Consider the following 21,973-nt stretch of genomic DNA (forward strand, 5'->3'; position numbering starts at 1 on the left):
CTTTAGTCAAACCACGATATCTCATAATATGGTCCAAAGGATTATGAGAGAAAATTCAACATTACAGAAGTACCAAGGATTTTCGGCAGGACAAGTTGATAGAGTCTTAGGAAATCTAGGGCTAAGACAAAGAAGACATAATTTGATTTATAAGGTATTCAAAAGGGAAATGGCGATCACAATGGAATTAACCAGTAATCAAATTGAAATGCAGTTAATTTCCTTTGAAAAAATTCGAGAAGAATGGGGAATAGATTCACCCATAGATATCGTAGTATGCGATAAAAGAATGGGGAATATACAAGATGCGGTTCTAGGAACTATCTCGAGAAATTTATGTGCAGGAAAAATTATGGGAGTTATTTATCCAAGAATAGCCTACAATTTAGCTGATAGATATTTTAGTCGAGTCTTGACTTTGCATCAAAACTTCAAGGGAAAAAGACTAATGGAGGAAGGTAATAGGCCATATTCTATTACGTATCAAATTTCATATGCTCTTTCTAATACTCATCATTCTGAATTATTTATTAGAAATGAGTTCATTGAAATTCCAAAGATCTTTGGGAAAGTTGCGCAAGCAATATACCCGGAAAGAATCGAGTTTTCTTTAATTTAGGAAACAGACATTCAAATTCAAGACAGACCGGTTTTATACAGAGACCTTAAAATAGAACCCCGAAGGTTATCTTTCCAAAGAGACAAAATGACAAGCAGGAGATGAGACAAATCTCCTATTCAAGAAATTCCACCAGAAGAAAAAGAGTTTTCTATAATATAAAAACTTAGATCTCCAGAAGGATGGAAAAAAGTGAAAATAGTATTCGAAATTACAAGTCATCGGAACTTGTTCCCTTGTAACTCGATTTACTATTTGGAACAACAGGAAAAAGGAACTTACCAAGGAGTGATAAATATTGAAGAATTGGAAGTTCAAATCTGGGAAATTCTAGGAAAAGAAATGGATCAACTCATTATTGGTCTAGAATTCCTAGAAGACCATAAACCATGGAAACGCCTTGAAAAAGGAATAGAGTTCATGGGAAAAAAAGACTTGGAGGATTCAATAAGAATTCTACGAAATGAAAAACCAGGAGAATTAGATAAGGGACAATCCCTTAATCAGATTCGAGAACTCTGTTCACAGACAGAGGAAGAAGCAACAGTTGAAATTAGTAAATCATGAACATGATTTACTAAAATGCATTGAAGAAGAAGAAAGGAGTAACCATACTCTACCTTCTGAGGCCTTAGGGAAACTAAAGGTAAATAGTCTTAATCGGATTACTGAGTTACAACACAGTCTGTTAAAAATGGCGGGGCCATTTAGTAATCCCTTTAAAAAATGACAACAAGTCCTTTCTCCATATACATTCCGATAGGGATGTTATATGAACAATATAAGGCTGAGTATTTTGCAGCTTATATTGACTCGGGAGCAGGAATTTGTACAGCAAAAAGAGGAGTCTTCCCAAAAGAATGTGAAGAAGAATTGCCAAAAATTGCTGGACGAGATTTCTCTCGAAGAATTTTAATTCTTTGCAAAGGAATAAAACAAGCAGAGATCCTTATGGGAGGTGCAGGTCAAACACCTTGGTACAAAGTAAAAACACCACCTATCTATTTCCATGATACAGGAGCTGATATCCTGTTAGGAAATAACTTCTTACAAATGTTTAAGAAGTACACACAAGACAATGAGTCAAGAAGACTTATGTTTACTACAATTTGTGATCATAAAATTATCGTTCAAAGACTCAAGGTTGCTTTTTATCGACAATTGCCGATAATATTTCGCAGCCAGCGTGGTGATAAAGGACAACTTTTTCACCCAAAAATGAAAGATCCAAGAAGGTTTGGAGAAATCATGTTGAAAATAACAACAGAACAAGAACTCCAAACAGAGGATATGGAGCTTCTCAAGATAACTCTAAATCACAGAGATATAGAGTTAGAGAATAAAGTATTCCTTGAAGATGTCAAAAAGAGGCTCAAAGAAAGTTATAACGAGCATCCTTTGGCATGGTGGGATAGAAATCAACTCAAAGTCAGTCTTACTCTAAAGGAAGGCAAAGAGTATGAATTCGTCAGATATAAGCCTATCCCGATGAACATAACAGATCAAAGGGATATGAGAATGATTATCAAGGAACATTTAGACCTTGGTTTAATCAAAGAAGGAGTTTCATCATATAGCAGCCCAGGTTTTCTGGTTAGAAATTATGGTGAAATAAAAAGAGGGAAACCCAGGCTAGTTATTAACTACCGAAGTATTAATAAAATCTTGAAGTTTGATGGATACTTCATACCGAGTAGAGAACACCTCATTAGATGTGTACGAAATGCTAGAGTATTCTCAACATTTGATTGTAAGTTTGGATTTTACCAGAGTCGAATGGAAGAAGGAAGTAAGAAATTCACAGCCTTCTCTACTCCACAAGGACACTATATTTGGGAAGTTATGCCTATGGGATTAGCTAATGCACCCCAGATTTTTCAAAGAAAGATGGATAACCTTTTTAAAGATTATTTCAACTTTATGTTTGTTTATATTGATTATATTCTTATAGCATCAAAAAATATAGACGAACACGTTAAACACTTAGAGATTTTATCTAAAATTTGTAAACAAGAAGGACTGATTTTATTTGAAAAGAAAGCAGTTATAGCAACAAGAAAAATTGAATTCCTCGGTATTGAGATTGATGAAACTGAAATAATTCTACAACCTCATATTGTGGAAAAGGTAAAGAATTTTGCAGGGATGCTCATTAACAATCTAGCAATGTACAGAAAGGTGTTCAGTCCTTTGTTAAAAAAGGATACTAGGTTTATATGGACCGGTGACCATACTAAAGGGGTAAACCAATTAAAAGAGATATGTAAGAATCTCCCAAAAATGGCCGTAGATGAAGATGATCTGGTATTATTTACGGATGCCAGTGACGATTGGTGGGCAGCAGTCCTTACCAAGATCACTCCAGATGGGGAAATACCATGCAGATATTGTAGCGTTTTTTTTTTTTTCAGAATCTGAGGCCATTAGATGGCATATCAACGAGAATGAATTTTATGCAGTTAAAAGGGCTTTTGAAAAATGACCATTATTTTTACTTGCTAAAAAATTCACTCTGAAGGTTGATAACACCCAGGTAAAAGCTTTCCTAAAAAATAAGATTGAATTTAAACCTGAGAAAGCTAGGTTATTAAGATGGCAAGCATTATGTCAAAATTATATTTTTGATATTGTTATTATTAAATCTCATGAAAATATTCTTGCAGATTTCTTAACAAGAGATGGAAGGCAGTGACGTAGATTCCATCATGAAAATGCAGAGGCATCTCAGGGAACACCTTGGGTTGCTTCAAAATGAGTTCAACCAGTTAGCCATTAATGCTGAAATGGCCGGCAGATTACAACAAGCTGATCGGATCAAAGTATCTAATCGAATTACGGGATGTATGCAAGCTCAAACACAAATATGAGATGATATTTAAGGGCCAATTATGAAGGCTATAGAGAAACCATTGGTTTCTCATAAACAAGATATGCTAAAACCATTGGTTTTACAAGAACAAGAAATACAACCACCGGTTGTGAAACAAGATGTTGAGGAATCTAAAACTCAAGAAACAAGTGCTAATCTATCATCAGTCTTTTCTGATCTGGATGAAGCAACAATTGATGAGGATAACTCATCAAGTCAACCCTCCGCCTCTGGGGTAAAAGAGGAAGAGATCAATCTTAGGCCCAACACTGGCAAGGGAAAATCTAAGATTGATACTAATCCATCTATTATTTCTCCATTCCAGGTTTATCAACAAAGGTGGGAGAAATTGAATACAAGGAGTGAAATCAACCCGAACACTTGCAGGGTTGATGTTGCAGGAATATATCCAAGGGTTTGGCTAAAAAACAATGTCAATCCTAAAGATGTAAAACTCTGGTATGAATTTGGGGCTTTGGCCTCAGTTTATACAACATCACCAAGTTCCCGGAGATATCACAGTTACCAAAATGGATCCAGGAAGCAGTCCAAGAAACATGGGCAAATAATGATCATTTGGCCAGAGAAGATGTGCTTGAGTTATACTTTTTCAGCGCAGCTCCAGAACCAACAGTGAAAGGATCACACGAACTCTTTCATTTTATCAAGCTGAGGAGACCTGATATAAACAGATATAAATTTATCAAAGATCCTAAAACTGAAGAAATACCCTTGGTGTCCACTTTCGGGGAAAATGAGATCTCAACCAGAAGGGCATGTGGTATTTGGGTCTGTCTTACTAAGATGGATAAAGTCAAGTTTCCATTAAAATTTTATCAGAATTCTGTGAATGGATCGTTTCTGTTAAACACAATGACAGGAAAAACTACAGCATTTGCGGAAGAACTCCTCGAAAAGAAGATAAATCTTTTGTAGAACGACAAGCTGCCGGGGAGTAAAGAAACTCGCCGAAAATTCTGTAACATGGCTCATATTGGACGATGATCAGAGAATATCTGCCCAGAATGCCCAAATCAGAAGGAGCCAGAATTTGGAAAAACCTTTAGACCCTGAACAGATCGAAAGGATTTTTACGAGACAAGCAAAGGTGGACAAGGACAACCAAAGATGCGTTTTCACAGGGGCCTACTTCAAAAGCAAAAGATGTCTCGACAACAATAAAGCAGGCATGCGAGGAGAATAAAGCCAAAAGAAAGTGGCAGACATGTGATTCCTCCACTAGTAAAAGATGTCATCAATAATGGCATAAAAAATTCAAGACAGCAGCCTCCTCCACTAGTAAAAGATGCCATCAATAATGGCATAAAGAAATACAAGACAGCTGTGAGATTTTCTGAAGTTTCTCGGTGAAACGAGTGGAACTACAACTATAAATACAGGCATTTGAGAAAGCTGAAGATATCGATCATTCCCTTCAGTTTTCTTACAAATAAATTGTTGTAATATTTCTCTCTCTTTGTATTAAGTTTTCTTTTATGTATTTCAAGAACAGGGCTACTATGAGTAACTAAACAAGTTGTCTTCTCTTCTTCAAAGGAGTTGATTTATGTAATAATATTATGTCTGAATAAATTTCCTAAATATCTCGTTCTTTCATGTTCATATTTTATAATTAAATTTATATACCATAAGCTTTAAGATAGAAAATGAATTAAGGTTGTGCTGGGTGTCGTTGAAGGAGCTTATGCAGAAACCATCTGTTGCGACTGCGTGGTTGGAGTGTGAGGAGAACTTCGTAAAACTCGGCAGGTATGACCCAACGACATTATGGTCAAAAAGATATTTAAATTTAATTCATCTTACGGAAGCATGTTGGACCCTAATCTGGAGTATATCGGCTGGAAACCTTGCGTAACTAATAGTTTTGCATGGCCGGAACTGGTTCGATAGGTATAACAAAGTCACGTACAAAGGATTAATTTTAATTATATTTTAATTCAAATATGGGGACCATTAGGGAGTGAAAATAAAGAAAGAGGTGGGTAAGGAATTAAGTTAAAGAGAAGTTTGGTAATGAAGAGTTTAAAATAATTTGCCCATATACATTCCCCTATTAAGATTGGGTGATCATATCCTTTTTCAAACATCCACCAACCCCAGAAATGTTGGTTCATTTTGGGCTTATACACGATTTTATAAATCTATTATACTTTGCTAAAAGTTGATAAATATTAAAGATCAAATCTTTTTTTTTTCTTGAAATTAAATTTCAATATTTTTTATTCTTATTCTTATTATATTTCAGGAAAAACTGCAATTTTGGTATGTATGTTTGTCACTTTGCGATTTCGGTCCTCAATGTTTTCATATTTCAGTTTTTAGTCCTGCATGTTTCGATTTTTGGCAATTTCAGTCTTTTTTCTTCGAAAATGCTTACGTGACACTGTACACGTCGGATTCACATCAGCACTGCATTGTTGCCACATCAGCAACACATCGAAAAAAGGACTAAAATTGCCCAAAAAATAAAGATAGCATATTAAAACTGAAATCTGAAAATATAGAGGACCAAAATCGCAAAGTGACAAGCATGCATGACCAAAAAAATAATTTTTCATATATTTTAAGGTGGTGATCATAGTTTCCAGATTTTAAAAGTAATGTGTATTTTAATTTGTATGTATATATTGCGATATGTATATATGTTTATCCCCTCCTTTTCTGGATTTGTATATATGTCATTTGATAAGTGAAGACATTTATCATTCTCAACATTTTAAATTTATAAATTTTATTTATTTATTTCTTTAATTTATAGATTTTGATCCAATCAATTAATCGGCATAGACAAATGAGGAGGTGGCTTCCATTATCGACCACTTCTTGCCTTGCATGTATGCGAGTCATCAAAATTATACACATTAACCATTAATCGATCCAAAAGTAGGCCAAAATAATTAATTTTTTTTAAAAAAATAAAACATTTGTCCTCTTTTTAAAAATCATATTTAATTCGTACAAAACAAAAGCATCTTTACTTATGCAATCAACTAACTTTTTCCTCATAGAAATGTTTATAATCATTTATGAAAATTAAATAAAATCAATTCATAAGCTACCATTTGTTAAGTATTAAAAATTTATAATGGGTGATGAATCTAAAGCACCACTACTATGTGCAGACATTACCGCATAAATATTTGGCCAATATTTAATTCACGTTATCCAAACTTTTCCTTTATTTTGTCATGAGCAAATATTTTAATTTCATGCAACGTCGAAGTAAAATATTTAGACCTTTCGGGGATAATCCATATACATTTTTTGAAATTAAATTTTAAAAAGATTTAAATTGCGTAAAAATGGATTATTTTTCACTGGATTCTACCTAAAGAGATGCTTAAATTTTTTGTATTTAACTAAAATTTATAATTAGTGATGTATCAAGAAGAAACTCAAATCTTTTAAATTCTAAGCCCATGATTATAACTTCTTGGTGATTAAAGACCAATATTATACATTTAAATTCACACCAATCAAAAGATGAAAAACTACGTACACAGCATTCCCACATGAAGAATCCCACACACATATAATATGTATTGTTTATTCACAAAGTGGGATCTCGCTTTTTTTGCCCCTCTAATTTTGTTGAGAAGTCGCATTTTGCTTGCAAACAAGTCTACATTCATTTCACCACTCTCTATATAAGGTGATATATATTCGGTACTACCCATTGATCAGTTAGCATAAAATCCAGAATAAATTAATTAAAAACATCAAACTATCCCTCTAAAAACATATAAAAATTAATGGAGTGGAAGAAGTGCTATTTGGATGTGATTCTTGTTCCACTAGCGTTGCTAATATCCTTAGCTTATCATGTATGGCTATGGAATATGGTTCGGACCCGACCCCTCTCGACGATCATCGGAACTAATGCCCGTGGAAGGAGATTTTGGGTGGCCTCCATCATGAAGGTATGAGCCATTTTTTTTAAATCATTAATGAAACTATATATCTTTGAATGTTGACGTGATCTCTTGGCATGCTGCATCATGCACCACCTCCCAACATGCATTGCATCGCAAATAATATGCTTATTTGTTTTATTTGCAAACATCTTAACAACTTATTTTTTTAAAAAAACAAACTAGAGTTTAATTCATTTTATTCATCAAGCGTACTGTGTACTTATGCTACACCGGAACCATTAGATTATGTGGATGACCTAAAGGCTAACATATGACCACAGTTGTAGTATAGAATAATTCATGTGTATATATATGTGTACTAATATGAATTTGAGATACTCAAAGGAATATTAGATTAATAATATGAGATGAAAAAAGAAGTCTCTTAATGCGTTTCATGTGTGCAAACAACTATTGTCGATGTCCGCTTCCTTAAATAGTAAGTGCTAATAATGTGTGGGAAATGGATTCATTGGAGGCATATTCCTTAATGGGACAACGTAGTATGCCCCGATAGCTACATGCAATATTATTTTTATTTTCTCCGATTCGTGTGGCTAATGATTTTTACAAGTATATCACTTAAATTTTAAAAAAAATTATGATTAAATTATTATACTAAAGTCTTTATAAGCCATATATGATGGTTATTAGGAGAGGAAATTTATATATTTTATGAAATTAAATTAAATATTTACCAATAAAACTTTTCATTTATTTGAATGCGCAATATTCATTCCATTAATTAATTTTATCCATATATTTCCATTTTCCTCCACAAATTTGGCATGATATCGATTTGATAATTAGTTCCACAATCATTTGCCCAATAACTTCGACACTTTGTCTTTTGTTACTGTTATTTTCATTCACGTATACGTGAGCACCACTAGAAGCCGTAACCATCATTTCTCAAACAATTTTTCAGAAAACTTTCATTTTTTCGATCTTTTTTTTTATATGTATGTTCCACTTTGACCCTCAAATATTAAGCAACATTATTAAATAATAGATAGATCAATTTTATATGTATGTGGATAAAAACTGCAATCAATGTGTGACGTCCCTTGCAGTTGTTAATTCGATCATTGGTATAATTTGTTGTTATATATAATTAATAACGCCACTTCTCCATTTTTATAAGTAATCGAAAATAATTACAAAAAAAAAAGGCTAAAAACAATTTAATTATTAATTCAATCATTCCAGGACAATGAAAAGAAAAACATCCTGGCCGTCCAAACCCTCCGGAACACCATCATGGGAGCCACCCTAATGGCCACCACCTCCATCCTCCTCTGCTGCGGCCTCGCCGCCGTGATCAGCAGCACTTACACCGTCAAGAAACCCTTGAACGACGTCGTATACGGCGCCCACGGCGAGTTCATGTTGGCCGTGAAATACGTCACCCTGCTCCTCATCCTCCTCTTCTCCTTCCTATGCCACTCCCTCTCCATACGCTTCATCAACCAAGTCAACTTCCTCGTCAACTGCCCTCCGGGGAACCAGAGCGGCGGCGTAGTGACGGCGGAGTACGTGTCGGAGCTGCTGGAGAGGGGGTTCCAGCTGAACACGGTGGGGAACAGGCTGTTCTACGCGGCGCTGCCGCTTCTGTTGTGGATTTTCGGGCCGGTGCTGGTTTTCTTGTGCTCGGTGACGATGGTGCCGGTGCTGTATAATCTGGATTTTGTGTTCTCCGGCGAGAGGAGAAAACTTGGGGGTGAGAATAATGGGAATAGCCATGACTGTGGAGTAGATCTTGCATGATTATAATAATTTTTGTATGTGCATGCTTTGATGGTTCATATTTACGTACTAATTAAGTTTATTTTGGATACATCATTCGTGATTTATGGATAATAACAAATGAAAGAAAAAAATCTAATTAAATGAATTTTACACTGCGTGAGAATTTTAAAAAATAAACCAAAAATAGTAAGATCAGCAAAAATAATTTTAATCCAAGTGATAAAATTTCATGATATTCGAATAATATATAACAAGTCACAAAATTGCATTGTGGAGCTTTACTAAGTCATAAAACTCAATGATCTTCCGAATCGACCAACGGAGTTAGATAGTATTTGCAACTTTTAAAAATATGTGATTATAGATTTTTTTTCTTAATTGTGAAAAAAAAAGTCTGTATAATCACTTATATTTAGATGTTGCAAACACTGCCTTAGACAACTTGTTTGGGGCCAGGATGTAATTTTTTTCCCCCAATACGTACAGTTAACATGTTTGAGGGACCTCACCCATCAGGCCTGATAATCACCCTTATAACCCATTGTAACCAAGAGAAAAATGATTTTTTTGGTTCATTAATTAATTTATTTTTCGGCTTAGGTTCATTAAATTTTCAAAGTTTTGCTTTAGTATAGTAATTTTTAATTTTCAGCTATTTTGATCAAATTATTGCGATGACTGTTTGACAAATCAATATTTTCCAAAGTCACGTCAATAAATTTTTCGATTCACATTAAGCATTTTCCGGTGACACATAAGTACTTGTACCATAATACCCAAAAATTAAAAGTTACTGTATCAAAATCAAACTTTAAAAATTTAATAGATCAAAACGCAAAAATACATAAAATAATGGACCCAAAAAAACTATTTTATAACAATTTGATGTTATCTCTAAAAGGGGAAAAATCCGAGCCCATGGAAGCCGAAGCACGTACGACGTCATATGAAAAATCTCATTCATTGCCATTATAATTATGGTTCTTTATTTGTTCTTTTGACAGAAATTATCTGTATGGTTCTCATGGCCAAAGGTTCCTGCACTTGATTTAGATCTTTCTGGTCAACTTCGAGGTTTTAAAGGATTTAACTTAATTTAAATATAGGTACGTAAAAAAAATTCATTTTATTAAATTTTTATCAATACATCAAAATATATTTACGGTGTTTATAATTTATTTATTGAGTTATAATTTGTTAATACATGTGTAGTATATATAATTATAAGACACAGAAAAAATGTATCATTTTATTAAGAATTTTTAGATATTTTTAAATATATTATATATATTTAAGAATATAATTATGAATTGATATACTCTTGATATATATATATATATATATATATATATATATATATATATATATTGATTAGTAACTACTCTATTACAAAGAATATTATACCTATTAATCATAATATAATTGTTAAATTAGTGTAACTTGTTTTTTAAAAAATTAATCCGTAAAATAATCTTGAAAATTAAAATATGTTAATTGAATTTAATAAAACTAATTGGGCTTAAAATTAATTTATTTTAAAAATAAAATCGTTTTTTAAACTGAATCATATATCAACGGGACTATTTACAATATTCATATATCAATTTATCAATAATTGTTAGACCAAAATGATTTTTGCTCAAAAACAAAAAAGAAATAATTAAGTTATCCTCAACTTTTAATCTAAAGTCGACAACTTTGCGTTAGTGCTTTCCCTACTTCAAGTGCACTATGTACAAAAACAGAAACGTAGGGAAAACCTAATTGCTAAAGGACACGAAAGTACAAGTAATATGATAAAACTCTTGATAAACATAAAATAATCATAATTTGTTATGATTATAAATAAATTAAAAGCCAATTATTTATTTAGCATGAGATTGTGTGAGATACGATAATATAAAGCCAAAAAAAGTTGGTGGCAATGTAAGAAATTCTATGCGAACTCCCGGGATAATGCATTAAAATATCTCTCTTAAGTTTTTGTGTATGATTTTTCATTTATATCCCTCGAATCTTTTTTAATCTTTTTTTTGTTATTTATATTCCTTGTCCGCACATTTCTTTTCAAAAAAAAACGTCTCTGTCATCAAGTAATCTGTTAAGTTTAACGGGTCACGCGTTTGAAAAACATAAATGACACAAAAAAAAATTACTTCTTAAAATATCCATTCTCAAAATATATTATTTTATACATTTAAAATTTCACAATTTAGTTTTATATATATAGACAGTTCTTTTATGGTGAGCATGAAGTGGGCATATAGTGTTGGGCACCATAAAAAAACTCTATATATATATATAATATTTGGTTTTGAACTTTGTTAAAAATAGTATTTAAACTTATTTTAATTAAAAATAGTATTTAAACTTATTTTAATTTATTTTTTGTTTAAATATATATATATATATATATAAGTTCTTTTTATGGTGCCCAACAACTATGCCCAACTCTGTGCCCACCATGTATAAGTCAACTCACCAATTGTGCTGGTCAACTCACATATTGTACATGGTGGGTACGGTGTTGGGCATAGTTGTTGGGCACCATAAAAGAACTATATATATATATATATATATATATATATATATATTATTTTAAGTTTTGATTATATATATTCTTTAGATTTTAAATTCGATAAATATTTAAAATTTAAAATATAAAAATTAATATATTATAAAATTACAAAAAAAATTAATATATTATTCTATCATTTTAAACAATATAACAGTATTTAGTTCCGATCATCCGACTATATATAGTTTTTGGATCACTTGAATCTTTTTAAAAAATTTACATTTCGATTATCCTTTTGATTATTTTAAATATTGATGCACATAATTTTTTTATTTTAGTTGAGTATCATAAAGGGTACATAAGGTGATTATATATATATATATATATATATATATATGCCGTTTCGTTTTCACTTCGTTGCCTTTACGCATGCAGTTTCGTTTGTCTGTGTATGGATCGTGTGGTGCCGGGGTGATTTTACACTATGAGAAAACCATGAGATGTAATAAGTGGATTTTATTAGTAATTTAGTGAGAAATTTATCTTTTCTCAATGTATTGGAAATATTTTTTTCCCAATATAGCATATAATCATCTTATGTACCCCTTATGATACTCAACTAAAATAAAAAAATTTATGTGCATAAATATTTTAATAATCAGATGGATAATCGAACTGGTAAATTTTTTAAAAAGATTCAACTGGTCCAAAAAATACAATCGGATGTTTGGAACTAATTATTGTTATATTAATGTTTAAAATGATGGTATAATATATTAATTTTTTTTTGTAAATTTATAATATATTAATTGTTATATTTTAAATTTTAAAATTTTTAAATATATATTTATCGAATTTAAAATCTAAATAATATATATAATCAAAAAAATAATATAATATATATATATATATAAACAAAAAAATAAATTAAAATAAGTTTAAATACTATTTTTAACAAAGTTCAAAATCAAATATTATATATAACTAAAACTAAATTGTGAAATTTTAAATGTAGGAAATAATATATTTTGAGAATGGATATTTTAAGAAGGAATATTTTTTGTCATTTATGTCCCTCAAACACATGGCCCGTTAAACTTAACAATTATTTGAAAACGTTTTTTTGAAAAAAAAATGTGCGAACTAAAAATATAAATGATATAAAAAATATTTGAGGGACATAAATGGAAAATCACGAAAATTTTACTCTCACAATTATTGAAGGATTTATTTAACTAAATAACCTCCGTTTGACCATGATTTGGAAATATAACCTCCTCAATTTTTTCTTTTGTTTTGTTTTTTGCATTTCCTTTTTATTTGAATGTTATTTTGCAAAGTTTTTTTGAAAAAAGATCATAAATCAAAAAATTTGATTAACCAAGGTCATTTTTCAAACTCTCCCATTATTGAATGCATGGAATGACACCACAATATGCCGAATAATTTAATCAATCAACTAGCGAACAAAATTCACTCAACCCCCAAGATAGTATATGATAAATTATGTTTTTGTTTTCAAGTAATTATATTAATAATGCATTCATGTTACATTGTATTCTTTAAAATGACAAAAAAATTTACAATTTTTTTTTTGACATCGTTACAAATTTATTTAGAAAGCCATTATTAATCAATTTATTTAATGATAAATGAAAGCCAACTTACAGTGATATTTGTTTGTAATACTGATCATGTTATCTCTAGGATCTAGATTATGATGATAATAATAATTATAATATACGTTTTGGATAGGAAATTTCCTAAAACATTTGGTGGAGCTTTTAGATTTGTTCAACTTGACGAAATGCGAGCTCAATTTACATAATAATAATAATAATGCAGAAAGCATAAAGAAATTAACTCTACCATGCAACAATTGATTATGAGACAACAATCCTAGTAACGGAGAGAAGAGAATAAGAATCACATACAATGAACATGCCAAAGAAACACAAGGGTCTAAAACAATGAAGACGATAACGACAACAACGACGACCACCACCACCACCACGACGAAGACAAGGTCAGCCTGCATGGTTTCATCATTTAGACACTGGAACAACATGATGAGGTGACCAAGACCACATATCCGGCACGCGGCCAGCAGGGTCCCCGATGACTCCGTTGGCGGCATTTCCTCCGAGCGTATCAGCATTTTCCAGCCCATTAATAGTGTGTGAATCTGTAATAGCACTGTAGTTATGAGAATTTTCGTCTCCACAAGCAGTCATCAATGGGGAGAGGCTATCCATCCGATTCATGTGGTTGTGCACGTAAGTTGGGGGCGTAGTGTTGAGATAATTTTGAAGAAGATGGCTCAAGCTCGAGGTCAGCGAGCCTCGAGTCACGAGATCTTCGGCTAGTTTCACCTAGATTCAAGATAAATTCAGGTGCACAGTACTAGAAAATTCAACGACAACACGGAATTGTGGTCTCGCATACCTTGGCTCTTAGAGCTTCTACATCAGATTTAAGCACTCTGTTGTTTGTCGAGGCGTCTTTAAACTGCTGAGAAGCATCTGCCAGTTGTTTGAACAACGAAGAATTATCACCTCGCAGTTGTTCGACCTGCAGCATGCATAATTCCCAGTTAGTATTGAGAGAAACTCAAGCTAAAGTGATTCCCTGACTTCAGAGAAACATATACATTTATACCTGTTGTTCGAGCTCGGATAAATGAGCTTGCTTTCTTTTTCTAGAACGCCTAGCTGATTCCCTGTTAGAAACCATCCTGAAATCACATTCGCAAAGCGGATTAGATGAGCTCAAGCTTCGATAGTCTACTTTTCTTCCCACAATTTCTCAAGTGAAGTATACCTTTTGAGGCGCTTATTGTCTACCTGACCTGTGCTATCCACACAAGGTCCAGCTTCTGTCTCTAGATCATCATCATCCGATTGCTCATGCGACGAACCGCTGCTTGGTCCAACTGCTTGATTATCCTGACCCTTGGGATTGATGGCGGATAATGGACTATCGACTGTAAATTGATCACGAGCCAATTTAGTCATCCAATTTTTACATACATGAAGATAACAGACTTAGATAGAGTTTGATGGCAAATCAGCTATAAGCTAATATAGAGGACTGGGCTCTGAACTTGTTGGAATTTCATGGCATTCACTTACCGCACGAATACTTGGAGTCCTTTGTCGGTGAATCGTTAGGTGGGTTAGGATAAAGATCCTGCGACCAGATTAATGAAGCGTCTGCCAAAGAGTTGGAACCTGAGAATTCTCTCAAAATTTCCTGAAATTCAAAATTAAGGGTACACAGTAAAGACTTTAACTTGGTAGGAAGAATAATCCGATTTCGTTACGCCAACTTCAAACATCCACAACATTTTCTCACGAAATTCAGTGATCCTCATACGTGAAACATGTTTACTTGATGCAGGGCCTCGAAAGAAAGAACACCAAAAGGAAAGATCATGTATGAATATTGATTCTTATGATTATTCAGTTTTTCTAACACGCTAAAACCATGTTATGACTCTGGTCTCCAGTGTCCAAAAACTAATACTTAAACAGATCTCATGAAGACCAAAGTCAGTGGAGGAGCCAGAAATAGTACTGGACACATAGGGGGGCAAATTCAAACACCTTTTCTTTATATCCTTGGGGAGTCAAATCATGATTTTAAACCATGGATATATATAAAAGCCATAAATGCCTACTGAAACATTAGCGTTGAGCAACGCCGAGGCAACCATTTTTCTGCCTGCAAACCCCTCCCCCACTTCTGCAAAGATTAAGCAACAAGAAATTTGTGACAAACACTAATGTGCCTCGTTAATGAGACAGTGCGAATATAACATATAGAATGAAGTCTACTGATCCATGGCAAGCATAACAATCATTTCTAAAAAACACTTGGTTTCTTGCATTTTCACATTGTACTAGCTTCAGTAGTTCAGTTCCAACAGATCAAGATATACACACCTAGTCACAAATGTCACTACCACAATGAAACAAGAAACAGGGACAAAGACTAATTTTCAAAATTGCGATCCACAGGAGAATAAAGCAACATAATACTTCAAAATGATGCATAAAGCAGTGGCTATATTGACATGGGGCAAGAACTGATGGCCACCTAACAAAAAAGAACTGAAATTTTATATGTTATTTTTCTAAATTTTATGTAATTTCAGGATTGATCCACCTACATCTCAGTCTCACCACAGGTCAAAATTCCTGGGTTGGCCCCCGTCTAATTGTGCGGACGTTAAGCGTTATAGCTTTACATGAACCAACTATAGGACAAAAAACATCAAAGACATCCAGCTAACTTTTATCATTTTGACCAAAAAGAAACTAAAAAAGCAATATTTACATTCACATTACTCTCTTCAATAATTCAATCCCAAGTACATATAAGAATCACCCAATAAATCAATCAAAGTTACAACGGCAAAACTGGAAGGAAAAAAAAACTAGCTGAAATAAAAGCAAACTACAATATTAATTTCCACCCAAATCTGCCAAGAAACAGTAGATCATATTCACCAAAGAAATAAAAACACAAGATTATACCAAATTATAAAACAAAATTATTTCTTGAATTTAAGCGTGACTGATTACCGAACTCCGGAAAGGAAGTGGGATGTTATGGTCACTATTTCCCATATCAAAGAAACCATGATCATACCCACCAAAGATCTCAACTTTGTGGGGTGTTTTCTTCTCATCTTCTGAAGAAAAGAGCTCACGAAGCGCCAATAGCGAATCGCTTTTTTTCATGTAACTGCGACCTGAAAAGACAGAACCGCCATTAAAGACTGGTTTTTTACTTTCCATTTGCAGATTTCTCGATTTTTTTTTTAAAGAAAGTATTTCTTAGCTACGAAGAATCTGTGGGTGTCAGGGTGGAGAAGAGAGAGGAAAAAGGGAAGGAATATGTGTGGGATTTGAGGTATATATAATTGGAGAGTTTAGGTGAAAGAAAGAGGAGGAAGAAGCCAAAGTGGCTTTTTGATTGATGAAAAAGCTAAGGAATCTTTGCATGAAGCTGGTCACAGACTCACACTTGGGTTACGAATTTACTCCCATGCCCTTCCCAAAACTGAAATTACACTTTGGACCCATGGATTATTATTTGATTTTTTTAAATGATGATTTAATCATTGATGCAAACCACACGTGATGTGTTTCTGCAAAATATTATTCTCTTAAAATTATAATTGTTTTTATTTTAATTATATATATATATATATATGCATTTAACACGTTATTAATATTGTGTTTAGTAGGAATCTTGACAAATTCGATTTTTTCAATTTGTTTTTATATGTTTCTACAAGGACGAAATGGAAACACATTTTTTGCAAGCTTAAGCTTGAGTTTAGGAATTTAAACCCAAAGATAGCTTCTTTTATTTACATATTACGAGTTTCACTAAAATTGTTTTTCAGTCTTACATAATTGTCTATTTGCGAGTTTGATTTTTTATATTATCAAATTTCAATTTGAGTCTGATATATTTGTTTGTTGACAATTTTAGTTATTTTTTGACTTGGCGTTGACATATAACTAATTTGGTGCTGAAGTGTATAGTGTCACATCAGCACTCCCAACGAAAAAAACTAAAGTTATCAAAAATAAAAATTTACGGGACTAATATTAAAATTTGATAACACATAGCACCAAAATCGGAAATTGATAACATTACAAGATCGAAAATACAGTTTTTACAAGAGTTTCTTAGGTATAAGCTTTGTAATATGTTTTGGAATATATTGTTGGATTTGTTATACTGAAAATATAATTCCAAATAAAAAAACACACCTTTTATTATTACAGTATCATTATTGTTGTTGTTTTCTATGATTACAAACACAATGAAATTTTTGTCTTGTTTTTAATTTTTTTTTTTTTAAAAAAAACCCTTTATTTGAGTTGATTGAAATGAATATTCATGAATAAGCTTTTAATTAATCAACGTAAAGAAAAAAGATGGGGTATTGTAATGGAGATTGATTTGGACATCACCGGCCTATAGGAGCCTTATAAAGACCAACCTCATAGATACCTTCAAAAGTCTAATCGAGTTTGCCAAGTGTATAATCACACTTTGTGCCAATCAACTTTTTATTTAATTCTTGACTAAGAAATTAAGAGCAATGATTTGGTGTATCAAAATAATAAAGTATTATGATATATTTTGAATTTTTACACGTAAATGGTAATATAACTTTGATAATATATAATATAACTCAAATCTTTTAAATTGTATATTTGCGCTTAAAATCCATGATTTTATACTTTTCGAAACTTTGAAAATATAACGTGAAATAAAACATCATGAAACTTTTTTAAAAGTGTAATATTTTCCATTTGAAAGAAAGAAATGATGTCTGCTTACCTCTCTAATTGGCCGAGGGAAAGAAGGGATAAAAAAATTCCACTAATTTTCCTTTTTTAAAAAAATAAAAATAAAAAAGTGTTTACTTTGTTTCCTGCCTACCTAACTTTTGTATGGATGACCAAGTTGGCTTAACAAATTAGGTAATCTTTATTTCAGTAAGGTGCATAAAAGTGATCTTTTTTCTTTTAAGCCACAAAAGTGAATTTTTTAACTCATGGGCATATAAGAGGAAATGGCTTTCGTACAAAATATAAGTCCATAGAAGCCTATTATTTCGTCTGTTTCAATTATATAGTCCATATTTTTTTTTGTTTGTCCTAAACATATAGTCATATACCATTTTTGGAATATTTTATTACACTTTTTTACTAATATACCCCTATTAACTACACCTTGATCATTTTTAATATATTAAATAGGGATAAAATAGAAAGTTTGTATAAAATTTACTTTCACAATAATTTTTTCTTAATTTGTGTGAAAAAAATAAGATTATATATTTGAAACGGAGAAAGTATTCCATGAAGTAATTTATTGGCCAATGCATTTATTCAAATGAAGTTTGCCATTAAATTAAGTCGAATAAGATATTCGTCTTATAAAATTAATCCATGTGACAAATTCATATGAATTTTTGTGTAAATTAAAAATGTGAGGCGTGTGATTAATTAAGTTGCCCCGATTAAATTGTTATTTCTTTAAAAAAAAATTGTTTGATAACAACCATACCCCGGCGGCACACGTGGGTTGCAATCGATTGGCTTGATATATGATCAATAATTTAATTCAATCCAATTAAAATCCAATAAAATGTTTGGTTATAATTTTTATGCAATGATCCTACATAGATCAAATCATTAACTATTATTCCAATCAAATCACTGAATTAAAGTCACAATAATATTCTTTTCTTTTATTCATATCCAATGTGGAAAAATGACAATAATATCAATCATCATCTTATTCTATATTTAATCAACAAAACCAATTATTATTTATTCAATATTACGTCACATCGTGTTCAAATATTTTAATAATCACAATATTATTATAAACAAAATCATAATTCATATTAACAAGTAACCACATTCGTCACACACAAACAAAATGCAATATCAAAATAACCCATTAATTTCAAATTAAATCCTAAAAATGTTATCAAAAGGATCTAAGAATTTTCTATTATTGTAAATTTAGCACCATTGATGAACAGGGCGACGTCCTACGTATTTTTACAAGAATTTTTTTTGTTTTTTGTACAAAAATCACAAATGAGATATTGCCTAGTCCTTAAGAATGCAGAGCATCAGTTCCCAAATCCAAAAGGATTCTGCAGATTAAGAAAAGAAATGGTTAACATATGAAAATAACCTGGATCGTGCAGATGGCATTCTGATCCAAAATCAAATATCACGGAGAAATGGACCGAGGGTAGATGCCAGATCATATATTGAGGCAATCGATTCAAGGATCATTAGATATTCCTTGATAAAAGGATTCATAAGTTGCAACCCGCGTCTTTGAATCGGGTAGCTCCAATTCTTCCTTAAATTCTGTTGTCATCTTCAAGAAGTCCTTCGAGTGCAGTTGCTTCCATTCCTGTGATGATGCAAGAAATTGAGATCATAACGATTGTCCAGGATGCATCGTCCTCATTCAAGATTTGAGCAGATAATCATCATTCGAAAAGTTCCTTTTGTGATCCATAAAAAATAATAAAATGTCTGCATGTGTGGCATGATAGGAAATGAAATTCCTATTTTTGACTGAAAGAAAGACGTAGAGTCACCTCAAAATCCCACTCGCCATAGAGGTTAGGATCCGTTTTATTTTGCCAAACGTATGTATCCGCTTGCAACTTCTCCGAGCCATCCTGCAGATTCAAGAAATCAGCAAAATTTAGAATGAATACACATGTAACACTTTATAAGTTGAGCAGCCAAAGAACATTTAGATTAAGTTCCTAAATTTTTTAGCAACCAAAAGTCCATGGTTGTTCTATATCTAAATGCCATAAATTGCAGTCGGCAATTGTTGCATAATTATAGCACAAATCATCTTTCCCTCATTATATAGCAAGCTGAGGCTTCTCCCCCGAGGCACTAGCCTATTCTCTTCCTTCTTCTAGTATGGATCTTATCAGAATGTTTAGGTCCCAATTCAGGGAGGAAAGCAAGTTAATCTCTTTCAGTCGCAAAAGGTTGAAAGCTCAAACCAACAAACTAACCACTAATATAGAACAAGAAGATAAATATCCCAGACATGGTGACCTACATTCAAGAAAACATCGACAGTCTTTCTCTCATATTCAACATCCTCAAATGTATCCAATATATAAAGTTCAGGTGGGGTGATGCCAATGAGCACCTGTAACCAATTTATAATCATTAGAAAATGCACAAGCATTCGCGGCATAGGCATTACCAAACATGCTGCAACAAAGAAAGTTGAAAAGATTGAATATGTAACATGCAACACACCTTCCCAGTAACTTTCTTATTTTCGACAGGAATGATTGCAGGGTAAACTCGCCCCTTGATGCTAAACCTATGGCTATTCAAAATACAGACAAGGAAACAAAAATCAAGAACAGAGACAGCTTACTGCATGTTGGTTAGAAAAACTCTTTAGCAAAAAACTCATACATAAAAATTCAAAATAATCTAATCTAATTAACACTGAACATGCAGTCATGCATAGAATTGGACAGTGATATTCACTGAAAATAATGTGCAAAAATCAAATGAAGAACATTTTGGTATCCATTCAGATTCATAGATAAGTCATCTCTTACTATCTCTTAAAGGAAGAGGAGCTAATAGTAACTGTATTTGGTATTTTAATGTAAACGTCCTAAAATGCCCTTAATCCTAAAATGCCGTTAATTATACTAATTGCAATATAAAAAACAAAAAACAAAACAAAACGAAACAAAACAAAACAAGAAGGATAAAAAAATAATATTTCATTCCCACTATCTCACTTTCTCAACTTCTCTCTCACGCTCACGTTCATGTTATAAAAATATAAAACATTTCATGTCCTTTTATCTTTTTTTTCACTCAAATTTTTCTTTCAATTATTGTATTTTATGTAGGTTTCACACACAAACGTGTGTGCTAATTTACACCACAAAAACAGGGACTTCTAAATCGTGGACACAGCAGTTTCAATCTATAACACAAATATTTTCTTTTTTAATTAAAAAAAAAATTTACATCTTTCGTGGCACAAATTTCTGCATTACTCTACAACCAAGATGAGAGGTCAAAATTTCTGAATTATCCTTCACTTTTATCATCACAAAATAATAAATACTCAAAACATCTAATTGGGGAGAAACAGAAATCAAGCATCAGAAATCGGTACCATCAGCTGCCCACCATCCACTAATAAATCTCCACAAAAATCAGAAACAACCCAGATCAAGAAAACCAAAGAAAGATGTATGTAAATGTTAGTCGTAAGATTATTGAGAGAGACTGACTGGTGGGGAAGGGTGGCAGGGGAAGAAGGAGGGACGCGACTCAAGAGCGCGCATACGACGTCGTCGGAGAGGAGGCTACCGTAGACGAAGACATTGGAAATGGTGGCTGGATTGGTGGTTCCCATGGGTGACGATGACCCTGCAAATTTGGAGCTTTGTAAATACAACCAAACCAAAAAAATCAAGGAACTGACTATGTTTCGAAGTGATTGTGTTCAATATAGTATACGAGTATTATTTTAATGAATTTAATGTTTTATGATTTGTTATATTAATAATATATAATTAATTATATTTATGTATAAAAATATGAGTTATTAGATACATAATTTAAGTATTATTAATGTGAAGATCTCATTAACCATTTGAAAATATGTCACAATATATAGGTCTCATGGATTGAGACGAGTCCGTCCCATCCGACCCG

At 32.3% G+C, this 21,973-nt stretch overlaps 3 protein-coding genes across 3 annotated transcripts; 1 reads left to right on the forward strand and 2 right to left on the reverse strand.

Moving 5' to 3' along the window:
- The first annotated feature begins 7,227 nt into the window (after nucleotides 1-7,227).
- Nucleotides 7,228-9,190, forward strand: LOC140872101 (uncharacterized). Its single transcript, XM_073274848.1, has 2 exons — nucleotides 7,228-7,429; nucleotides 8,633-9,190. Exons 1-2 carry the CDS (start codon nucleotides 7,262-7,264, stop codon nucleotides 9,188-9,190), a joined length of 726 nt encoding a protein of 241 aa, XP_073130949.1. The 5' UTR covers nucleotides 7,228-7,261.
- A 4,351-nt stretch (nucleotides 9,191-13,541) lies between these two features.
- On the reverse strand, nucleotides 13,542-16,624 carry LOC140886088 (basic leucine zipper 9). Its single transcript, XM_073292595.1, has 6 exons — nucleotides 16,277-16,624; nucleotides 14,822-14,942; nucleotides 14,511-14,673; nucleotides 14,349-14,424; nucleotides 14,136-14,261; nucleotides 13,542-14,062 (listed from the first exon to the last, which is right to left on the reverse strand). Exons 1-6 carry the CDS (start codon nucleotides 16,490-16,492, stop codon nucleotides 13,736-13,738), a joined length of 1,029 nt encoding a protein of 342 aa, XP_073148696.1. The 5' UTR covers nucleotides 16,493-16,624; the 3' UTR covers nucleotides 13,542-13,735.
- Nucleotides 16,625-19,192: 2,568 nt separating this feature from the next.
- On the reverse strand, nucleotides 19,193-21,769 carry LOC140875099 (AIG2-like protein D). The gene is made up of 5 exons (XM_073278642.1): nucleotides 21,547-21,769; nucleotides 20,540-20,612; nucleotides 20,334-20,426; nucleotides 19,849-19,932; nucleotides 19,193-19,658 (listed from the first exon to the last, which is right to left on the reverse strand). Exons 1-5 carry the CDS (start codon nucleotides 21,669-21,671, stop codon nucleotides 19,524-19,526), a joined length of 510 nt encoding a protein of 169 aa, XP_073134743.1. The 5' UTR covers nucleotides 21,672-21,769; the 3' UTR covers nucleotides 19,193-19,523.
- Between the last annotated feature and the right edge of the window lie 204 nt (nucleotides 21,770-21,973).

This window comes from Henckelia pumila, chromosome 1, assembly GCF_033568475.1.
Source record: "Henckelia pumila isolate YLH828 chromosome 1, ASM3356847v2, whole genome shotgun sequence".
Lineage (NCBI taxonomy): Eukaryota > Viridiplantae > Streptophyta > Magnoliopsida > Lamiales > Gesneriaceae > Henckelia > Henckelia pumila.